The following is a 22,968-nucleotide window of genomic DNA, read 5'->3' on the forward strand; positions in this document are numbered from 1 at the left end:
CCTGCTGTTAATGCCTGTCACTCCCGAGTCCAGAGCGTGCAGTTCTTAAAACACAACTCAATTCTTCTCAAACACCAGCCCAGTCATTCCTTTATCAGGCCATAAAAGTAGGCAATACAAAATCATTATAGCAAAAGCCAGGTTGCTTATAAGTAATACAGGTAACTTTTAAATTAATTTATTTACTTACTTTGCAATGACACGATGAGTGTTTGGGTAAAATTCTGCCCTTATCTTCAGATGCCCTCAGTTTCTCATTAGTTAAAAGCCCACTCATTAGGAAGAGCACATTCCCGGGACAAACACATCAGCTGTTGTAAATTCTTCCGCCAAAGTTTTCTGCTGTTCACTGATTTTCTAGAGGTAAGTGCCATGTTATTTACTCAATTAATAGCTAGTAAAGACAAAGTTTTCACTTCTGTTTATGGTCTACCAGTTAGGAAGGCTTTCTGTGGGTTTTTTTTCTGTAGCATGTCAATTCTGGACTATATTTTATTTCTTTTTTTTTTTCCTGTCAAATAACTAGTTGGTGCTTTACACTCCAATGTGAAACAGCAATTTTAAATTAGAAAACTGATCTTGAAATGCTGTCTGTGAATAAAATGCACATTTGAAAAACAAGAGTAATGTTTTGACTTTAAAGGTGTCTCAGAATTTGGGTAATCGGTTTAATACTTAAATGCACTGGGCTATGCGTGCAACACTACACACCTAGAAAGGAGCTAATCATACATTGGTCCTGTATTTAATCTCATATGAAAAATAAAAAAATACTTCTTTCATTAGAAGCAAAACATTCAGGGTAATTGTTTCAAGATGACTCACAATAAAGGCAGTCCATCACCTACTGTATATCTTAATCTCAAAAGGAGCCCAAAAGAGGATGCAGTTAGTTGTTTGACAATGGGTTCTGTTTATTAATGATTTGTGTTAATATATTGTGCCGGGTATTTGTAGAGCTAGAGATATGTTTAATTCATTTATTTGAGACAATGCAGGTGCCAGACAAGCTGCGTATTGGCATGCAAATAAAGTCTGAAGTTAATTTCACCTCAAATACTTTATACATATTTTCCAAATTATCTAGAGCCTCTCTTTGGCAAAGTGTAATATTACCTTTTGTGTTATCAAAAGAATAGGAATTATGTACTGCAAGAAGAGATTTACAGTGGAAATACACAACTGTTTAAGCATTTGCAAGCATACTAAGTTTTTTAGCTGGCTAAAGGACAGATTTTTCCTCTGACAATATTATAAATGCTTAATAACTCCATGAATTCAATTGGAATATTTCTAGTTTTACACCCCCTCCATTAATTTCAATTGAATTTTCTTGAATGACTCCATCTGAAAGCAGAACTTATCTTTAAGAGCGCTAAAATTAATTTAGCTTATAGCATTTTCTGAGGAATAAGCCAAGGCCTGATTGTTTGAATTTTCTGTGTTATCAATTGAACTGAATTTTCTCTTTTATAAGTGCCTCTAATAACAACAAACCCTTCAGGAAATGAATGTGTGAATTAAGCAGATGGTGTGAAAGAAGCATATTTTAAATGCTTTGCAACAATGTAAACGCATGTATTATTTATTGTACAGTATTACCCATTTGTACATTATTATAAGCTATTAAAATTACATGCCAAAAGGTAGGATATATTCTGTTAGTGCCCATTTATGTCCATGATCTTCAGTTAAAAGTATTTAGTAATAAATTAAAAGGAAAATCTATAAAACAGTAAGAACTTCTTTCCAGATACTGTTGGTAGGCACTTTTCACCCATCAAGAGCCAGACAAACAGCGTACTGAACACTGCTGAGAACATTCATCTTAATTATTCAGGGAATTAAGGCTTTAACAGCTCTGACAATCAATATGGCTCCTCGAGAAGGGAAAAAAAAAAAAAGGATTTATTTTCCCCCCTTTATTCTTTGCATATGGGAAAGAAATAAATATTAAAATTGCATAGAAAAGGTTGTATTTTTCACATAAACTTTACAACTTAAAATATTGAGAATATTTTTTTAAAAAATATGTTTGTCTCCATTTATAATGCAATAGAAGCAGATGGAATGGAATTGAAAATAACAATACATCAAGCTTTTTCATAAAAATAAGATCAGCTTCATATATTGCATGCAATCTAAATTCATGTATTAGATATGTAAAATGGCATAACACTCTAGATTTTAAATAGTTTCATCCACTCAAAAAATACTTCTTTCACTCAATCCTTCAACAACTGAAAAATTTTTTGTGGGACATATATATTTAATCTCCCTCTACTGCACAGACAGATTTACACCATACACTTTATCTTTCCCTGGTATTCAAAGCGCCATCAATAATCTGCAGTGATTTAAAGTGATGGGACGGTCTTTTAAATAAAACAATACTGGGAACCACAACCTGTATCTTAATTTTCCCTCTGTCACCGATTTGCTAGTAAATCACTGAAAAGTTTCAGTGTCCCAATAGGAAATGTTTTTCTTTCCAGCAGGAAGTTAAGAATTAATATTTGAAAACCAGTTTGAGGTCCCTGCGTTAAAGGCAATGTGGCAGCGAGGGAGAAGAGCCATGAGGGAAGGGGATCCCCAGCCCTGGTGGTCCCCACTGCCTGTGTGTGAGCACGAAGCGAGGACAAGCTGAGCCCAGCACACCCGCTTGTGACTGAGCAGGCTGTACCCAGCCTTGAACAGGCAGATAAAAGGGGGGGCGGGGGGGAGGGGAAAGGATGCAGGCTCCAAAAAAGGGATGTGAAAGCATTTGGAAAAATATCAGGAGTTGCTGCAGCACTGGGGCATTGGACCAGTTGATGTTCGTGGTGCCCAAACACACGTATAACGTGCTAAAATGGTTATATATAATAGAAAAGAAGATTTATGGGTTCCATGGAAAGAATATATTTTCAATACCAATTCTTTTCTTTTTTTATTCCCATGCTTCCTTGCAGTCTTTTCTCTCAATTTAAGGCATGACATGAGCTGCACATAACCGAAACAATAAAACTAAACAGGAAATGCCTAAGCAGCTCTCTGGCCCAAACATGACTTACTGTAAAACTGTGATACACACCCAAGAATGTCCTCTGGCATTTTCCATTTGCTTAAAAATGAATAATCCACACTGTACAAAAATGTCAGCAGTGATAGCATAGGCTTGAATCCCCATGTCCTTGCTCTTTGAATTTCTTTTCTCATACTTTGCACAAAAATAAAGGGATGATACTTTGTGCCTTGCGACCTGGTATCTCTGTTCATCTATTGGAAGTGAACTGTAATATGAATTGTAAATGAAAAAGTCAATCTTATGTTCATTTTTGTACTTGTATCGATCTGCAAGGAAGACGCAAACGTAGAGTCATAGAATCACAGAATGGTTTGAGTTGGAAGGGACCTTAAAGATGGTCTAGTTCCAACCCCCCAGCCATGAGCAGGGACACCTTCCACTAGACCAGGTTGCTCAAAGCCCCGTCCAGCCTGGCCTTGAACACTTCTAGAGATGGGGCAGCCACAGCTGCTCTGGGCAACCTGTTCTACTACCTCACCACCCTCATAGTGAAGAATTTCTTCCTAATAACTAATCTAAATTTACCCTCTTTCAGTTTAAGGCCATTTCCCCTTGTCTTATCACCACATGCCCTCGTAAAAAGTCCCTCTCCAGCTTTCTTGTAGGCCTCTATAAGGTCTGCCTGGAACCTTCTCTTCTCCAGGCTGAACAACCCCAGCTCTCTCAGCCTGTCTTCACAGGAGAGGTGCTCCAACCCTCTGGTCATCTTTGTGGCCCTCCTCTGGCCTTGCTCCAACAGGTCCCTGTCCTTCTTCTGTTGGGGGCCCCAGTGCTGAACACAGTACTCCAGGTGGGGTCTCATGAGAGTGAAATAGGGAGGGAGAAGCAGCTTGCTTGACCTGCTGCCCACACTTCTCTTGATGCAGCCCAGGATTTGGTTGGCTTTCTGAGCTGCAGATGCACACTGTCACGTCATGTTGGGCTTCTCATCTGCCAACACCCCAGAGTCCTTCTCACGGTATTACTCTTCTGCTCACTTTTTAACTTGGAATCTAGTCTGAGATATATAGCTAGAGAATTAGGAAGACGTGAGTCAGGAGACTGCAAAGTGGTAGTTACGATGATGCAGTGAATACTTAGTCTCTCTTTAGTGTAGCTTTATGCTTTTGGACCTCTGAAGGATTCAGGATAGATAGGCAGTCTGTGTCCTTTTTACCAAGTTATCTAAGCAAGCTATTTTTCAACAAAACCAGGAAAAGCAAGACTTTACATAATTTGAAACAGAAGAATAACAGCAGAGAGGGAGGAAGACAGAGACAGGATAGGTAGATTTGGTCTTTCCCTTATTTCCTAAAAAGACAGAGGACTATACATACATGCGTAGATAAACACACAGTATCTTGTAAATGCATATTGTGTGCATATAAATCAGACATCATAGAGAATAATATATTGATGCACAAGATTTTTCAAGGTACTTTTAAATGTGATTGTATGGTGAAAAAATGTTCAAATACAGTTGAAATGTCCATATTTCTTAGCCACAATAATAATGTCTACCCCAAATGTGATCAGTCAATGTTCAAAAAAGGACATTTCTTTTAGCTGCCAATTTTGCACATTCCTCAGTGGAATGCAAACAATACAGATACATTAATTTCCTTATCAAGTCCCACCATGTTTAATTTCTTTTCCAAGCAAAATGCTACTAGTTAAAATGAACATGTGTCTACAATGAAAGAAAGTATAGCACTACACTCAGCGGTTGCAAGACAAGAGTCAATAGTGCATATGAGAGTCTGAAAGCAAGCTTGGTAGAGTGTTGTATATCTAGTTTAAGCCACAAGACATGATTCTATTCTGTTGGAAAAATCACCTTTCCTCTATGATTTAACTGTACCTCTTTCCTATTCTGGATTTTATGTTATGTTAGTCAGGTACAGGTTAATGAGGGAATCTGAAGTAGCTGTTACTGTAGGAACTCCAGATTATTATTTTTTTCAAAGTGTGTTTCTGAATTCTGACATAATTATGAAGTTCAGTGAAAGATGACTCTTTCTCCACAGGTAAAATCACATGTCTGTGAGTTCTTGCTTTCCTACTGTACACGACATCTTTGCATACATTTCAACAGTCTTGAAACTGAAAGTGTAGTCTTCCCCTGTCTGAACTGGAGGAGTAAGATAAACCAAACTTAGTCATGGAATACGGGCTTCCAGGTGTTACAATTGTAATGTGATTTAGCTTTTAAGGTCATCTTTATGATCTTTCAGAGAGATTGAAATGTCAGGTAAACCATCTTTTTTAATCTTACTTTAAATTAGGTCTAAATCTACATACTCTCTGCTTCACTGCAACTTCTGCTTAAAATCAGTCTCCTCTCATGTCATACTTTGCCATTACTGATCTGGAGAAATGACATGGATTTCCTCAAAATGAGTACAAAAATGACGTAGCTATCCTGTAAATTTCTCATCTGACAGCTAAAGAATGATAGTGAAATGACGTCTCCAGAACATCAACTGTTAAATAAAGTATCCAGTGACAGATTTTTAAGTTTTGTGAAATGCTTGTTTGATTGAAGAATGATTCTTATCTTGTTGGTCATTGACATTAAACTGCATAGGTAGTCAAATTATTTAACATGTCCCACTCCTGGAAGATAAATCTGAATAGTGAATATGTCCTTACAAATGAGCTGTTCATCCTGAAGAGATTATAAACCCTGGGCATCAAGAACAATTAAACTCAGCAGAAAATGAAAACACAGAATGGTATTATAGCTAAATGTATGGATTATACTTCCTTGAAAAGCCAGTATACAGATGAGTATAAAATCAGAGGATGGATGCATTTGCTGGCTATTATGATGTTGTGTTGGCTGGCTATATGGTCAATATATGAATCATAAGCAAAAGTACCATCTGTAACATCATGTGTCACACTGCAAAGAATGCCAGGATAATCAATAAAAACCAGGAAAGAAGCAGAACTGGCTGGCTGGAGAACACCATTGGGCTGTATTGGAATACATGGTGTGCAAATAGGTTTCTTTAGGGTGAGTCTATATTTTTACTAATTTTAAGCTGTTGTTTTGGAATCAAAGTGTGCAATTAAGACAGATAGTTCAGCTGTTAACAACTATTTGGAAATGGAAATATAGTGGAATTCTGACTAATAAACACAGTTGAAATGAAAGTTGGACTAAGTTAACAACATTTGCTCGGGAAAAGCCAACATTTTCTTGTTTCTTTTTGCAGAAATGTGAATGTGCAGAAATTAACTTGCATTTTCTATTCAAGAAATGGTGAATTTCACCACACTTATTAAAGGATATATTGAAATCCAGTCATAACCTGCTTCATCCTAAGCTGCACAGCAGAAACTGATGTAAATAGAAAACTACATGTTATTTCGTGCAGTAAGAATATGATTCAAAGTTTCCTGAATACAGTAAAAAATACTTCATCAGCCTTAATGTATTTGTGATCAGGCCCCACTTCTTTCACTTATGAAGAATTCATTTTTGTTTTTAGAATATAGAGCAGAAACACTGAGAACAGATTCTACTCTGAAAACACTGTAGTGCTTCAGAAAGCTGTGTGCATCTTTGGGAAGTTAAATTAACCATGATAATATGTCACTGAATCAGAAAAACAGGAGTACTTGAATCAAGGCTGATAATGAGCTTCAAGGAGGCATTGTTAGTGTCTGCGCTCATTAAAAAACGGGGATTAAAGCAGTCCAATTAATGCCCATGCATAAGATTAAAAAGGCCATAGTCCAAAGATACAACAGTGGAAATTGTAATAAAAGATGTTTTGTTCTTCTTTAGAGGTTCTTTTGTGTATGTGTGAAACAATGGATAATTTATTTCCCCCTCTTTCAGAACTATAGGTTTACCTCTTTCTTTGAAAACTCGATTCACTTGGTTTTAGATGGCTTTTTAAAGAAAAAGTAAGCATCTGTAATTAAATTCCCATGTGCAAATAAAACCAGAATAAATTGCAGAATAATGCAACTGGATTGGAACTTTTTCAAAGGACTTTTTTTTAATTTAAAATGTCAACCCTTTAAGGAATCACGCATATGGGAAGGTCTCCTGTGTATAATAGGAAGTAGCAGGAAAAGTGACATGCTTTGCAATGATACACTTTAGCCATCTAAAAGGTAGTCATATTATCTAGGCATTTATCACCACCTTTTCTAGGTTAACAGGGATAGCTGGTTGACTAATTCCATACAGCTTTAAATAGGGAATATATAGTAGCTTTGGAAGGTGTACAGTATTCACTAGATAACCTTGAATGGCTTTCCTTGACAAGACTCCTAACTTGCTTGAACAGGATTAGACAGATTCCTGCCCTTTTTTGTGGGATTCAGCTTGCAGATGCAGACATCTGTGTCTACAGTTGAGCAAGGTGTCCAGGCTTCTTCACAACTTCAAGGAAGATTTGGTCAATCCAGTCAAAAGACCCTTGACAGTTATTCAACATGTCCTGAGATAAATATTTTCATTTTGTCACTTGTGGTGTTTTGCACATGGTCCCGAGTGACTGGCTCACAGTGGTCCTTCTTGAGAATGGGGTTGGACCAAATGACCTCCGGAGGTCCCTTCCAACCTCAACCATTCTGTGATATAATGCCTTGTCAGTGACAGTGACAACAATTGGCCAGAAACTAAAAATATAACTTACAATTATCCTGCACTATTATTTCCTGGATTATCTTTGTTATGATTTATTATCTGCAATGTTGTAATGCCTAGGGCTGTCAGATCGAGACAAGAAATGTACTATGTTAGTCATTAATATCTGACAAAATGATCTAATTATATGTACGTAATAACACAAGGCTGAACAATATCAGTGTTTGCATTGTGGGAATAGGCAGCTGGGATCTTTTCCCAGATCTTTTCTTACACAGAAATTCACTAAACCATTTCTTTTTCTCCTGATGCTCTTCCCATTTCATCTGAGCTATAACTTTTTGAAAAGATCTTTGTTTATATTATGGACTTGTTCTCATGTACTGCAAAGCAATCCAGTGCAAATCATGAAAAAGCACTTACAAATGCACTAAGTCAGTTTGCTGCATCAAAGGAGTGCAAAGGACTGCGATGCATTCATTATTTTGTATAAAACAGAAAGGGAAAGGCATTTTTTGTGGCTTTTTGTTTGGTTTTTTTTTTTCCCAGCCTATGACATTACTTAGATGATTATGCAAGGCTCTGCAGGAAAAGAGAGAAAAAGATACCGGTTGCAAGCATAAGACTTCCATCAGATCAATGGAGTGAAAATAACCTGGCATCCTTTTCCAACAGGCACGCTTGTACGTAGTACCAGCTTGATGGCCTGTAGCAATGGCCCATTTCACTCAAGGACATTTTCCCTAATAGGATCTAAAGGATTGTGAGCAAAGTTTTAAAACTTGGGTGCTAAATCTGTATTTAGGCATGCAAAAAAAGCAGCCAGAAAGTGGGTGGGGAAACAACAGGAGCATAAATCTCTGGCTTGCTAATGAGGGCTTGCTCGTGGGGAGTTCTGCGTTGTGGCTTCTTGCAGTCCTGCTCCTCGCTCACTGCCCATAGCCATTGCTTAATGCCAGTTGCCTCCGCCACCTCTTGGGAAGGTGCTCTTGTACCAGACCACTGGTCAGGGGGACTTAATGCTTATCTGGGACTGAGGATGGAAAACCACAAGACTGGGGCTGGAGAAGAGAAAGGCTGTTCAGCAGGAGATAAAAAGACAAAGTAGAGACTTAAAGGAAAGGCAGAACATCAGGAGAGCAGTGGCAAAGGAAAAGAAACATCAAACCCAGAAGATGGAAGAATAGCAAGGAAGGACAAATGACAGGGGGAGAAATCCTGGATTGTATCACTTACGAGAGCCAATACATTTTCGAACAGTGAAAAGGTTTTTTTCTTTAATAAGTTTGCTGGCAGATTTGGGTAGGTGTATCTGCAGCCTTCCTGTAGATTTGGCATCCCATTACAGATTAGAGGTAATAACCAGGGAGTATTACAGATTCTAGTAGACGGGTATGTTGGCTGTACTGGTTTGGAAAGCAAGAAACCTAGGCATCCTGGCTGTAAGCTAATGGATGGGTATGTGTGAAGAGCTCTCTTTGTCTAGGAAAGGAGTTAAGTGATCAGCTGGTGTTAACTGCGTGAGAAAATATCAGGGACAAGTGAAGCTAGGCTAATTACACTAGGATAACTTCGGTCTGACTTTATGGGCAAGAAAAGAAATAATAAAAAATGGATGTTTTTATCCAGTGTTATGACATTTTAAATTCACATGGCTAGTGCCTGAGTTGAACCTGCAATGCAGACAGTGATTGCAGTGATTTAATGTGACTAAAATGGAGAAACTTGACGGGTGAATGACAGACAATAATAACTGAAAGGATAAACACATCATACTGTAGGTGCAGCAATGTTCATTAGAGCAAACAATTTTTATGACTCTAGATTCAAGCTGTTATATCAGCTGGAGCCCACCATGTAGTTGCTCATCAGCACCAGTAACAGGTACTGTATTACCCAGCAAAAAGACCTGAAAGACAAACCCAGGACAGAGTTGAGCTGCGCTTCTTGGGGAAGAGATAGGAGCAGGGACAGATCCTGGAGCAGCCGACGGCAGGCAATGGTTAAACCTGCTCCACAGGGTGCAAAGTCATGGTGTGTGTGCCCAGGATGCCAGCAGCCCTGCAGCTCCGGCAGCTCCTGGACTACTAGTAGTCCCCAAGCCAGTGGGACAGTCAGGGAAAACAGCAGACCCTGAAAGGAAAAATTCATGCTAATAAGCCCCCACTTCTATAGACAAAGTTCTATAGCTCCTTTGTCAAAGATACAGCATGCTTTTCCAGCTTGTTCAGATCCACATTTTATTTTCTTTAACATATTGATATTTAATTTGTTTTCAGTATAGTAAGTAGCTTAAACCATTAAGTCATTAATAGTATCACCCTTTTAGCCTGCAGACTGATTATCTCTCTTGCATCTCTTCATTTAGAAAATGAAAATTAAATTCAAGGGTAGATAACAATACACTTTTTTCCCAGATATGCTGAAATTACAGCGTTTCTGAGTTCTCTTGATTAATCTGTGTGAAGTAGAAGTATTTGCCTTTTGTTTGAATTACCTTTCCTTTAGTGACCATTACCACATACAGATAGCAAAAAAGGGCTTAGCCCCACTGCGATGATGTTCCAGGCAAGTCAGACTGACCATAGCAGAACATGCTTGGAAGCTGAAATTTCAAATGAGCAGCACATTTGTTTTAAACTATTGTTTTAAGTTATTCTTCTATTAACTCATTTTTTGTAAACATCAGGAACCAAAAAAGTGTTAAGGAAAGGTCTGAAGCAACTGTGGCAGACGTCTGGGTGAGAAAGAAAGCAAAAAAAAGCTGACCATCAGAACACACTTCAAGACAACAAAGTCTATCAAAAAGTCTTTCAAAGCCTTTGAAATTAGACTTAATTTTTACAAGATCATAGTTTTCACCTTACTCTGTTTGTGCTGGGTATAACGTTAACAAAAGCAAATAAAACCAAAAGGCATCCCTTTGCCATCCTATCTGCCTCCAGCGTGGCTACTGCCTTTCTAACAGTTTTGGTTTTTTTTTTTTTGTTTTCAAGGACACATCAAAACAATTTCCCAGAAAAAAATATACCATGGATGTTTGGGTCAAACGGTTAGCAGTGGTGGCACTGCTTACCGTGGTTGACGCTCAGCTGCCGAAGCCAGCACGGGTCCCTTTGGTTCTGCACAAGCCTTTCATGGTTGTCTGGAACGCGCCAACTGAGCAGTGCAGGCTGCGGTACAAGGTAGACCTGGATCTCAGTGTTTTTGACATTGCATCCAACACCAATGAGACTTTGAGCGGATCCAATGTGACAATCTTTTATCACACTCATTTGGGATACTATCCCTACTACTCAGATGATGGAGACCCTGTCAATGGAGGGGTGCCCCAGAATGAAAGTCTTATCAAACACCTTAATAAAGCAAAGTCTGACATTGACTATTGCATACCCATGAAGAAATTTCAGGGACTTGCAGTCATTGACTGGGAAAACTGGAGGCCCCAGTGGGATAGGAACTGGGGCAATAAAAGCATTTATAGGAATAAATCTCTGGAGATGGTTAGGAGACGGCATCCTCAGTGGTCAGAGCACAGAATTAGGAAAGTGGCTAAAGAGGAATTTGAAAATGCTGGCAAGAGTTTTATGAACAACACCATCCTTCTGGCTGAGCATATGAGACCAAATGGTTTGTGGGGTTACTATCTCTACCCAGACTGCTACAACTATGATTACAAAGAACACCCCCAAACATACACAGGGAGATGCCCAGCCATTGAGTCTTCCCGCAATGACCTCCTGCTTTGGTTGTGGAAGGAAAGCACTGCTCTCTACCCTTCTATATACCTGGATTATATACTGAAGTCAAGTCCAAATGCACTAAAATTTGTTCACTATCGGGTTAAGGAGGCGATACGTGTTGCCTCAATTGCTAGAAAAGACTACGTTTTGCCTGTGTTTGTTTACTCCAGACCATTTTATGCCTATACTTTTCATGTTCTAACAGAGGTAAGCAGACAGACTTCTTTAGAAATTTAGATTTGAAACAGTCTCTTAGAAGAAATACTTTCTGAAAGTTTTCCTTGTATAAAAGGACTTATGCATTTGTTTTTCATATTTAAGGCAGCCCCTGCAAAAGGAAGTACTGTAGTCACAGTACAAAACTCTACACCTTTCAAGACTTAATATTGCAGTGCTTTGGTCTACTTCTGTAGGATAACATTGTGTATTTTTAATGAGGGTAATTTAGAAAGAAAGTACAAAGAAATCATTTCCTTAAGGAAGTAATTCATTCTGATATTTTAATTCTTTCAGGACAGCTTGTGAAATGAACTTGACAATTTTTTGTGAAGTTCAAAACTAATTAGTGTAGTGGAAAGAAACTTTCATGAGAAAGGAGCCTCAGGGCTTTTTTGTTTCTTTATCCAAATGTAAATTCCTTCAGTATAGAAATAAACCACTCAAGTAAACTAGTCTGGCCTGGAGTTCCTCACTCCTGCATGACAAGCATTGGCCATCTCGATTTTCAGAGGTACAACATGTTCAAACATCTTCATGATCCAACATTTAGTGCTAATACTGTGGAGTACTTTTTAATAAAGAAACCAAGTTTTTGAGTCATGCAATATTCCTTCACCAAAGAACAAGTGCAATAAATACATAGTGGCCACAGCATTGATGGTAAAAGTATATGTGTATAAATCCCAGACTTTCTGGATATGTAATGATGATTGTGGCTCTGACTTTGTTTATGCGCATAATAGAGAGGCACAAATGCATATCTATTTCTCTAGTATGTGCTCCAAGTGCCAAAAGTTTGGTTTGATCACTATGGATTCCATGAGAAGGGAGGAAATCTGGGGCAGGGACCTCATGGAAACAACCACTTGATGGCTAAGCATATCTGGGGGTGCTCCCTCCCTTTGGTTTACAGAGAGCTGCATGAGAGCTCGCTTCTGCTGCTGCCAAAGACATGTTCTTGACTCCAACCAGAACAGCAAAAGAAAGAGAAGGGGCAAGGGAAAGGCAATGGTCAGTCCAGCAAACCACAGGCTGCATGTGGCTTTAGCCTGGAGCTGGAGCTGGGGTGGTGCGGTGGAGCCCTAACAGCCTGAGAAGAGTTTCAGGCTGCCCCCAGGAAGCAAGTGGTACATAGAAGCAATCCTTAATTTGGTCTGCCTTCATTTTTAGCATCCAGGGACACCTTTGGAGGTGTTTTCTGCGTGATGTGGAAGCTGCAGGTCCTTGCTGGTTCAGAAGTCCTGGGCAAATAGGCAAGGCTGTGTCCCACTGAAGGGAAGGAGCCACTGGGGTCAGCACAGGCAGGATTTCACCCAGAACACCTTCACTGAAGAACTCAGGCTGTGAAATAAATGAGCATTCTTCAAATGCAGTAATGAACATTTTTAATAATATAAATTAGTCCCTTGATCAATATAAAAATACCACGAGTTTTACTTAAAGCTATGAAAACTAACATGCTGTTGCCAGTTAGGCACAGGTTCAAAATCTGTATAAAGTCACTGTTTTACCTTAAGCGATTTTCAGAGCAGTACAGTGGTAATTAGGAGTTCCTCCTAAGTTACACACTTTAACTGTTTTTCAGTTGCATATAGCCATTTACTTCTAGATACTTTAAAGTTCACTTTGTACCTCTGCAGCCAGGGAAGATCCCTGCATAGCCAGAGAAACATATTTGGATTATGCTCCACCACGTTTTCTGATGACAGTCCCCAGCTCTGCAGGCAGCCATGGGGGCAGGGCTTGATGTTTCTCCAGGCTATACTCATCATCTGTGTGAACAGCTTGGGGACTGCCAGGAACTTGCAGGGTTGCACTTCAGAAAACTCTAAATAGGAGTGATCACAAAAATAATGTTCTTGTTTTCCTTCATAGCCCTGAAGTCACCAAGATACTTTAAACACGGGTTTGTGTGTTCAGATTTTAGACTAGACTGGAGCTTCTCATTTGACCCATGAGATGCCCCTAAGTGATGCTCATAAACCTACAAACAAGACATGAAACCTTTGAGGTCCAGCAACAGTGTGCATGAATGTGACAAAAGGAGCCAGTGTAGTGTAACGACATCCAGGCTAAATGGCCATAGAAAAAATGGGATAGCAGGCTAATAGATACCTGACCTCTGACAGGGACTGGGCCAGGAGGACCACTGTCCTGCTCCATCAAGTTCTGCAAAAGCTGTGACATTCTGGTCCAACAGAAATAATTGCTGACACGCTCAAGCCTTGTGTATAAGCCCTTCTGTACAGCATGAAAAATACCACAGTGGAAGAAAATAGAAAGAATGGTTGTGAGTCAGAGACACTGAGGGAGAGACACAGGTCTAGCAGACCTTCAGAAAGGTGAAAGATTCAGGTCCCAAACGGATGCTGTAGCTACGTGTGCTGTACCTTTCACCCTGGAAATCAGGTGAGTTGTGCATAAGGTATCTGAGAAATTAATTTTGCTTTTTTTCTTGGAAACAATTTATAAATTCTGAACTGGGATCCCAATCATTATGAAAGGTTTCTGTATTTGCTAGAAATTTATATAAGCAGTTTGCCATCTGTAGGGTATTTAGAAACTCTCTTCTTTGACAATTTAATACTAAATGTGTGGGAGAGGGAAGTTACACAGTAGCATATGTGCTTCCTGACTAGATAGCTGAATTCATTAATAAAGCAGGATGACAACTAACAAACGATGAGTAATGGGTAACAATTCTCTTGTTCACCTATAGATAGTCTTCTCTGACGACCAGGTGTGCATGTGTACAGGGATCATTCCCTGCAACGATGCCAGGCTTGCGCTACCATTCCTGAATACAGAAAAACCTTGTCTGTGACTAAGGCTGTTCAAAATGTAGAGGAAAGATTAGAAATGTACTTATTTTTCTTTCCTTGGAATTTAACTAGAATTGACTGTGCTGTTTCCTCTCAAGCTCCAAAACTGAAATGGCTTAGCTTACCTCCTATTTTTTAGCATTCAGTGCAGCAACTTGGCTGATCAAAATACGGAGAAGCACTGACGGAAACTAGACCATCCTCCTCCGTGCCAAATCAGCTGTCCGCCTGGAGATAGCTGAGCATAATCTTGAGGATCTTTGGTTGTTGCACACTGCCCCCAAAAGTTTGAACGAGAAGGAGCATCAGCAGGAAAGCAGCTTTGTTGACTTGGTTATTGCGTGGAGTAATACCAGATGCCTAAGTGGTAGCTGACCTATAAAGCTGCCTCTTCAGGACAGTCCTCTAACATGGATGGATGAAGTTCTGATACAAAGAGTAAAATAGGATTCCCCACCTCAACATTCTCATATTTAAAATTATATCTATATTTTTTTTAACTTGCATGTTTTCTTCCACGTGAGGTACTTAACACTCACATGCCAGTGAGTGCCCACTAATGACAAGCTGTGCTGAGGAACAGTGCTGGGTTCAGTCCCAGACCCAGGGCTGCTGTGTCTGAGGCTGCTGGTGGAGCTCATGTGCCTCACTCAGGGCTTCATGGGGGCACTTCCCTCTCTCTCATCCTGATTTGCCACTCAGTCATTATGAGAGACACTTATCTTTCCTTTTCTCAAAATAGCCAAATAGGGGGTGAAAGTTTTATTTTATAACCCTTTTTGTGGCAGGGGAGGGTGGTGGTGGTGCCTCCCCAATTTGTGTGACAGTCTGCTGGTCAGAGCACCCACCTCTGGTGTGGGAACTCTTGGCTCAGTTCTCTTCCCAGTCTGCTCAGGATGAATGCAGCACCCTGTGTTGGACACCAGGAATGAGTTAGGGAATCACCTGACTAAAAAGAACAAGTGTACACGGGAGCAAAAATAAAAGAGAGGGTGCAACCTCCTGTTCGTAGGTTATTCAGGGGAGAGCCCTTCTGTGCTGATGGCCTTTGAAGTAGTCAGTCAGTGAAAGATGTAACTATGCGTAGAAATGACAGCCAGAAGCCTTACTTCTTTCTTTGTGGGGAAGTTACCAAATTATTAAGCTGAATTGATCATAAGCTGTAGTCAGGTTCCTACTTGTTTCTCTTGCTCTGCTTTGTACCTTCATTGAATTGGCACAAAATAAAATGGCATCAGAAAGAGAAGTGGCACCCCTCTAAACATTGTCTGCAACCTCACAGTGAAGGTAACCCCTGCTGGAGGGTTAGCTGGAGATGATGCGTCTTTTTAGTATGGAGGAAGAGAGAAAAATTCAGCCCATGTCTTCCAATCAAATGCCAAATTTTGGCTTTAGCCTGAGAAAAGTTCTGAGTTTCTCAGCGCTGGCAAGGTGGTGTTTCTAGGTGTGCACGAAAGCAGAAATGTAGGTGCCTCGGGAACTTCAGCTGTGAAATTATCAGTGCCATTGGACTTCACACACCCAGAGGACTGGGTGAACTTTAAAGGTCATACTCTTGGTTTTGATTATTTTCTATCCATATGAATTAGACATGAGGTGCTGAAATCCCTTTGTGGATGTGAATCTAAATGATTTCTGAAAGTAACAAGAGAAAGATGTGGACTATGAATGTGGGAATGAAAACTGGATTGACTCGCTCCTGGTCAAGCACCCTAACTCCTTAAGCACATTGCTTATTAAATCTTTATTTCAGGATTTTCTCAGGTCATAGTTCATTCATAAATGATGCAGATTATTTATTTTGCATATCTGAAAAGGTTTCAGTAATTTGTTAACAAGATCTGAACTCTGTTAGTATGAAATCACTCAACCATTATGTGGCTAATGTAGAATCACAGTCCAGCCTTTCTATTTGGGTAATCTTTGCAGATGAGGGAAGCCTGGGCATCCTCATTACCAAGGGGTCAGGCTGTATTTCCCATTCTCTTAACATTTGATGTTTTGATCTTTAATGCACATACTTTTTTTTAACTGATAAATTAATTCCCATGGGAAACCCCCCCCCCACAATTTCCTGCATGAAGGTCACACCTGCAGCCCACACCACCATCCTTTTATAAAACTAGCACTGTACTACATACTTTGAAGAGCAATGACATTCTCTAAAAGACTGCTTGGATGATCAGCATCAACACAAACTTCAGGCGAGAGCAACTATTCTTTAAATCTCTCTGTACATTACATAAAAGCCAGTAGGCAAGCTCTGCTCTTTCAGACTTTGCAGGTTTTCCTGCACTCTTTTGTCCAGCCTTTAGTTAAGGGTCAAAGTCACTGCTTCTGACTTCTCTGTAATCGTCTTCAACTCTTCAGCAGGCTCTCCCTTTCCCAAGGCATTTATTTGTGATTTCTTTTATATCTCTTGGGCCATAAATGTTTCAGGAATAGGAACTCCTTAACTATGCATTGATAAATCAACAGGCCCACTTACACAGTGAAATAAATTACTTAGTAGTAATTAACAATAATAACATGGGGTTTCCACTCTATCATTTTGCATTTCTAAGGTGCCACCACCATACTGTGATCATTTGGCTGATGTTTTGAATTGTTTTCTTCTAAAAAGGTCTGAAAAGACTGTATCAAAGACCATCACTAACTTTTAAAAGGATTTTGCTGTTTCTTCATCAAATTGAGAAATATTTTGATATCTGTCATTACAAACACTGATCAGGAATTACTTTCTAGTCAGTTATTGCAGATGGAAATGGTTGGAGATGTAATTGATCATGCCTTGAAATTTGGGGATGGAAGAAGATCCTTCCTCCATATTGTCTAAGATTTAATTGCATTTCTGTAGACACAATATTCACAGTCTCAGGGAATGGCTTTAAGACACTTGCAAGGTATGTTGCTCGGTTGTTGGCCAGGCACCTGGGACTCCTGTTCTACACACTCCTGTCTGTGTTCCGGCAGGGCTGTGCTACTGCTATTGCTACAACTCTACTGTTTTATCAGTACAGCTCTAAAAGTGGGTATGGTTAAACCAGTATGCAAATGTGTGGGTTTTTTTTAACCCTGTTTGGTACTATGTAGCACTGGGAGAGGCTGTTTTTCAAAGATATATTTCCTGGAATAATGGCATTCACACTAGTAGGAACAGCAGCTCTGTAAATGTCTTGGCATGGCTAAAGCAGCACAAGTCAGAGCCCTGCCTAAAGCCTACCAACTGCAATTAGACACTGTAAGGGTAATCCAACGATGTGTGACCATACTTATCGTCACTTGCCGAAAAAGATGCCTATGTAGATATGGAAATCAATCAAAGACTGGTAGATAAAATAGATCATTCAATTCTTACTCCACCAGTTTGGTTGGAGGACCCCTTGTGAATAAACTCTAAAGATTTCATTATTTAATAGTCACGCTCATGAATGCAACCTATGCAAACCTTTGGAGATACACAGGAGAGCTTTCTAAACTAAATAGCAATTTTATTATGAAGAATATACCACTGGACTGACATCTCCTCAGGGAGGTGGGGAGTGATGCCCAAATCCTAGTGATTTTTTACTTTTATTTTTATATCTTTGGTTTTCTTATGTCTGGTTTTGGCCTTCTTTTTCAGACAGATCTGGTCAATACCATTGGTGAAAGTGCGGCTTTGGGAGCAGCCGGAGTTGTTCTGTGGGGCAGTATGCAATACGCCAGCTCAAAGGTAGGTTGTCTTGGTTTGTTAGTATTTAGGAGTCACCTCAATACCTCTTCTTTGCCACCACACCCTCTGTAGCACCTACCTATCTTTATCAATGTTGTCAGCCAGTGGCTGAGGACGATGGCTCAGTACTACTTTCAGGTCCTGTTAGTTCCATACTTTCAGTAGGCTGCGAAGTCCCGTTGCTTCAGAGCACATTGCTTTGGGCAGGTCATTTGTAGCATTGTGGAATAATGAGTCCAGGTTAGAAGACAGACATGTTTTGAAACAATAACATATAAGCACAGCTTTTTATATAAGCACAGCTTTTTTTTTTTTTTTTTTTTTGTAACAGTGTAGCTATGGCTGTTTGTACAGATCCACAGAGCAGGAATGGAGTCTGGAGGGAGAGCATTTTCTCTGGTCATCAGTGTTGAACTGACACATGGAAACTAATGTTACCACAAGAAAAGGCCTAGTTCCTCCTCCCAGGTCCTTCAGGCCTTCACAAATAAACCTTTTTGAAATGATGGAGGAGGTTGGAGGCAGCACTGGGGTTTCAAAGGAGGCATGGTAGGCTAGCTGCTGGTCCTCAGCCTGGGCTGGGCTTTGGTACACACTGCTTTTCATGCAGTCTGCTCTCCTCCTCCTGAAGTCTCTGGCAAAGCACCACTGACTTTGGCAGAGAAAGAGGGAAATCCGAATTGGAACTTTCTAGCTGCAATTGCAGCAACTTCTGTGCTTGTTTCTGAAAATGATGTGGTTCCTTGTAAACTGAAGCAGCTGGAGAGATCAGGACCAAAGAGGTGACTCAATATGTGCTTGAAAGCCTCTAAGTCCCATGCACTGCTCCTGGTTGGCAGTTACCAGAAATCTCTGCTTAAGGAATTAGTTAGTCTCAGATTAGCACATAAACTCTCTTTCTGTTTACTAAGACTCCTCCCTAATCTAATATTGTGTGTTCTACCAAGCACCAAATAAACACTGTAATAAAGGTCAATATTTTGCTAATCTTACCCATGGATTAAACCCAATAGATTACTCCAGCCTGTAAATCCAACAAGATTTTTCTCAACAGGTTACTTTAGTTAAGAACAGTTTTGTACTGGCATCTTCTTAGATATAATAAATTTGGACACAATGCTACCTACTGAGAAATATGTCATGGTCCTTTATTCTCTACAGGACAGCTGCTCAACGGTTAAACGGTACATTGACGGACCCTTAGGACATTATGTCATTAATGTGACCTCAGCAGCCAAACTCTGTAGCAAAGTCCTGTGCAAGAAGAATGGAAGATGTATCCGCCAAAACAGCGACTCTTCTGCTTACCTCCATTTGTCACCCACTAATTTTAAGATCCGAGTCCGTCACTCAGAGAGGGGCCCCAGGTTCCAGGTCACTGGTGAACCCAGCCTGGAGAATATTGAAGCCATGAGGCAGAGATTCATGTGTCAGTGTTACCAGGGCTGGACAGGAATATTTTGTGAATTGCCTGACCAAAGGCTAATGGAGCGCTGGGTTCACCTTGTGTTCAGTAGATCAAGAAAACAAAAGCTTTATGTCTTTCTCTTAGGAGCCATGCAGCTTCTTCTGCTTTGCACCACACACTAAAATCTTCTGAGGTGCAAGGAAGTAAGAAATGGTGTCACTAAAAGTCCTGTTCCTTAGCAAGTTTTTACTGCACAGGGAAAAGGCTTTGTTGACTAGATGGTTTTATTCTGGTTTCTTCATCTCCCACTCCTGGAATTGCTTCAGATATCAAACATTTTGAAAGCAACCTCCTCTTTTTTACCACCTCTCTACTCTTAATTCATGTTTTACTCATATGTTCAACAGATAAAGCTTCTGCTGCAGCAGTGGAAGCTTACCTGAGTAAAAAAAGTTGAATAAACTTGTACAAGGATTCATCCATGTAGAAGCTTAAAAAAGGACACAGAGACTCTTTCTTTCAGGGCTGGATGATTTAACATATGGTGATGAGGAGAGTCTTCATTTGCACCAGGGATCACAAACTGTTCACTGCAGCTCTTGCTTGAAGTCAAATGTCATTTTATGTAAACAGCAGCACTGTGCCCAGAGCCACATCCACCACACTGTACCGATCCTACTGCTTCTGCATGGACAATGTGAAGAGCATTAAGTTATACATCAGTGCACACTTTAAAAAAAATGTATGTCAAGCATTTCAGGGCCTAATTTGATTAATATTATTTCTAGACATATCAGTATTTCCAGCGGTAGCTTTGTGCCATCCTTTTCAAAGGTACCATTCAACTGAAAATCTCTGCAATTGCCAGTTATTGTGTCAAATGTTCATTTTCCCATCGCACCAGCCAACCAGCAGAATGTATATGCGTTTAGGTGAGGGGCTCCTGACCTCTGAGACCAATGCTGGTAGCTGGCATCCTGCAGTGCTTCTGCCCAGGCAGGCAATGGGAGAGCTCTTCTCCTCTTGCTCTGACCCCCTGGGAAGCAGGCAGCCTTGCTGCTGGGTATCACTGCTGTCTTTGGGGCTGCTGCAGGTCTTTGCTTTCTGCTCGCTAGTTACATGGGTCTGGTAACTCTGCTCTCCTGCTGCTGTTGTGCAGTCACCCGACCAAACTGGCTTGTCAGCGACTGGGAAATGGGAACAGGCTGACATCCCACTGCTGGTGTGCCTTGAGCAGGGGAGGAGAAGATGAAGGACCTTACTCGCCAGCAACATTTTGGCTTGCAGCCTTTGGCTTCAGGTGGGGACCTCTTTGGAGGTGGTATAACTTAATGAACTACTGATTACTGATGAATCTGGCATCCATAACACGCCATCCTGTCAGGCTGTGGCGTGTCCATTTGCAATTATTCATCGATCTATGTTCATTTGTGAATAAACGTATTTCATTAAAGACCTATCTGTCTTCCATACAGCCTTTCAACGTAGCAAGCAATGAATGCCTTCATTGAATTGAAGGCAAAAAAATTCCCTACATGTCTCTGACTTAGGGAAGATACTAAAATAATTTTCTTTTGAGGCTTTTGTATGATGCATTGAACTGAATACTGTTCCAGAGCACGGACACAGAAATTAGTAAGAAACCCACATGTGGGTCTAAGACATTTTCTTTACCCTGATTAGTGTCTGTATTGATCATTTGTGGCCATACTTCACTGCTTACATTAAACAATACCCTGTTCCTGTAGCAGTTTACTTAAAATCAGCAAGGCTATGTGGAGAGGATGCTCAACTGAGTAAGAAATCTGAATCTGACCCTTAGCCAGGCCCCCTTCCTGATACTGCCCTAAATTAGTATTAACATGTCTCAATGCATTATGATCTGCTTGGGTGTCCTATGTTCTTTGTAATCTGCTGTTATCTCTGAACATTTCTTCATGATAACCCCACAAAAGAACTTACTTTGGTTTGCCAGGACCAGATTCACAGCTGGTGTGAGCCATGATGCTCAGATTCACTTGAGCCAAAGATCCAACTCATAACAGACCTGCAGTGGGTATCTTAAGGCTGCAATGATACCTAGACACTGGAATGGGACTGACTTCAGTTAAAGAGACTTAGGGCTAGCTATAGTGAGTCACTGTGACAACATGTGCTGAGAAACTACAGGAGAGCTTTGCTTGACCTTTTGCTTTCTAGTGTGTAACAGCAATGGGTGATCGCAAAAGTGAAGGTAAAAAGCATTATTCTGGTGTGGGAGAGAAAGGATTAAAACTAAAGTTTAGAAAAATTGACAGTTGTTAAGAACTATGCCTTTAGACTGAAGCTAGAGTGTTTACCATTTCACATATTTTTTACTGATTATATATATTCTGCTTTAGCTCTTTATTCAGTTCAGAGTATGATAAACTTCAAGGGGAACTTCAACTTACACATAATTTAATGTATTGAAAGCATAGAAACTATTAGCTCAGTTTTGCTGAATAGCTGCCACAAATCTGTATTTAAACTGGATGGTCCTGCTTTATGTAATACTGTCCTGTGTTCTAAAACCAGATGTGATGTGAAAACACTGTAATCCTTATGCACTGTGTCAGTGAAATATGTTCTTAAAATGTTGCGTAACACTTTTTGTAAAGTGTTTCCATTATTTCTGTAGCCTTTTAAGAATAAACTGTATTGTGTCATGCACACAATTTATTTGGAAATCATAAATCTACAGAATCACAGAATGGTCACGGTTGGAAGGGGCCCAAGGGGATCACCTAGTCCAACCCTCTGCTAAAGCAGCTTCACCTAGAGCAGGTGGCACAGAGACACGTCCAGGTGGGCTTTGAATGTCTCCAGAGAAGGAGACTCCACAGCCTCTCTGGGCAGCCTGTTCCAGTGCTCTGTCACCCTCAAGGCAAAGAAGTTCTTCCTCATATACAGGTAGACCTGCCTGTGTGGCAGTTTGTGCCAGTTGCCCCTTGTCCTGTCACTGGGCACCACTGAAAAGAGCCTGGCCCCATCCTCTTGACACTCAACCCTAAGATATTTACATTCATTGACAAGATCCCCCCTCAGCCGTCTCTTCCCCAGGCGACACAGGCCCAGCTCCCTCAGCCTTCCCTCACAGGGGAGATGCTCCAGTCCCCCCACCATCCCTGTAGTCTTCTGCTGAGCCCTCTCCAGTAGTTCCCTGTCTCCCTTGAACTGGGGAGCCCAGCACTGGACACAGCGCTCCAGATGTGGCCCCACCAGGGCAGAGCAGAGGGGCAGGATCACCTCCCTCCACCTGCTGGCCACGATCCTCCTAATGCCCCCCGGGATCCCACTGGCCGCCTTGGCCACCAGGGCACACCGCTGGCCCATGGGCAACTGGCCGCCCACCAGCACTCCCAGTCCCTTCCCCGCAGAGCTGCCC

General features: G+C 40.6%; 1 protein-coding gene across 1 annotated transcript; it reads left to right on the forward strand.

Annotated features, from left to right (window-relative positions):
- Nucleotides 1-204: 204 nt before the first annotated feature.
- Nucleotides 205-22,241, forward strand: LOC102052271 (hyaluronidase-1-like). The gene is made up of 4 exons (XM_005441800.3): nucleotides 205-363; nucleotides 10,652-11,605; nucleotides 18,065-18,154; nucleotides 19,316-22,241. Exons 2-4 carry the CDS (start codon nucleotides 10,688-10,690, stop codon nucleotides 19,742-19,744), a joined length of 1,437 nt encoding a protein of 478 aa, XP_005441857.1. The 5' UTR covers nucleotides 205-363; nucleotides 10,652-10,687; the 3' UTR covers nucleotides 19,745-22,241.
- The last annotated feature ends 727 nt before the right edge of the window (nucleotides 22,242-22,968 follow it).

Source organism: Falco cherrug, chromosome 5 (genome assembly GCF_023634085.1).
Source record: "Falco cherrug isolate bFalChe1 chromosome 5, bFalChe1.pri, whole genome shotgun sequence".
NCBI classification, from domain to species: domain Eukaryota; kingdom Metazoa; phylum Chordata; class Aves; order Falconiformes; family Falconidae; genus Falco; species Falco cherrug.